Consider the following 1,317-nt stretch of genomic DNA (forward strand, 5'->3'; position numbering starts at 1 on the left):
TAACTTTTTCAAACAAGGCGGTCAATTGCGTAAGGTCGATCGTGTCGCCTATCATGGTGCATTCAATCCGAAAACAAGTGGTAATGACATAGCGCTCTTGCGAACATCTAAACCATTCAAGTTCAATTCCAATGTACAGGCCGTTCTTTTGCCAACATCGAATTCAGAGCCCAACATTTATTTCGTCAGTGGCTGGGGAACCCTCAGCGAAAATGGAGTGCAACCAACCCGACAATTACGTGGCGTCAATTTGTATCTTCAGCAAAGAAAAACATGTGCAGCTGCTTACAGTGGTAAAATCCAAGTAAGCGAAAATCAACTATGTGCATCTGCACCAAATCAAGACACATGCCACGGTGATTCGGGTGGCGCTTTGACCAGTCAAAGTACACAATATGGCATCGTATCATATGGTGTGGACTGCGCACGGCCGAAATATCCCGGAGTTTACACGAAAGTTTACAAGTATCTTACATGGATTACCACCGTAATGAAATCATTGAGCCGGACGCGTAATTAGTGTTTAATTTTTTTTTTTTTAGAAAAACGGGCAAAAGTGGATTAAGTGAATGCAAACACTGAAATTTTGATTTGTTTATCAGAACGATAGTAAAGAAAATAAATTAAATTTGAAACTGAATTTTTTAATTTGGCTAATTCTTGAAAAGTAATAATAGTGATTTAATAGATAGAAACTATTTTAGTGGATTGTGTGATAAAATTGCATAGGAAGTTTTTGTCTCAAATGGTTTTGCTTTTATAAATATTTCTAATTAGTGTGGAAAAAGGTACAATTCAACAGGATTCAATCAGTCGCGCTGAAAAAAATACCTACAGTTCCACGCCGCATTGTGTGGGAGATGAACTTTTTTTGTAACAAAATCAAATATAAGAATTGAGAAAAATACTCCAACAACAATTTGCTTGCTTTTAAAATGCCCTTCAAAAATATAAGACTTTATTAGAGCAACAGACGCCAAATAAAGAATTTTTAGGAGTTTTGTCGGTTCGTCTGTATGTACATATGTACGCGCAATCACTCGAAAGGAAATACATGGAATCAAATGCAGCTTTCACCGCTGTATTTCCAGAGGTCTAACTTAAAATATAGAAGGAAAAAAGTTAGAGTTTTGCGATACTCTNACTTTATTAGAGCAACAGACGCCAAATAAAGAATTTTTAGGAGTTTTGTCGGTTCGTCTGTATGTACATATGTACGCGCAATCACTCGAAAGGAAATACATGGAATCAAATGCAGCTTTCACCGCTGTATTTCCAGAGGTCTAACTTAAAATATAGAAGGAAAAAAGTTAGAGT

At 36.6% G+C, this 1,317-nt stretch overlaps 1 protein-coding gene across 1 annotated transcript; it reads left to right on the plus strand.

The window, feature by feature from the left end:
- Window positions 1-139: 139 nt before the first annotated feature.
- Window positions 140-520, plus strand: LOC108357102 (kallikrein-11-like; the record flags this gene model as incomplete). Its single annotated transcript, XM_017608193.1, has 1 exon — window positions 140-520. A coding segment is annotated over one exon (381 nt), but the record flags the coding sequence as incomplete, so codon positions are not given.
- Window positions 521-1,317: the final 797 nt, after the last annotated feature.

Source organism: Rhagoletis zephyria, unplaced genomic scaffold, assembly GCF_001687245.7.
Source record: "Rhagoletis zephyria isolate East Lansing unplaced genomic scaffold, Rhagoletis_zephyria_1.1 Rzeph_scaffold_70514, whole genome shotgun sequence".
NCBI classification, from domain to species: Eukaryota; Metazoa; Arthropoda; class Insecta; order Diptera; family Tephritidae; genus Rhagoletis; species Rhagoletis zephyria.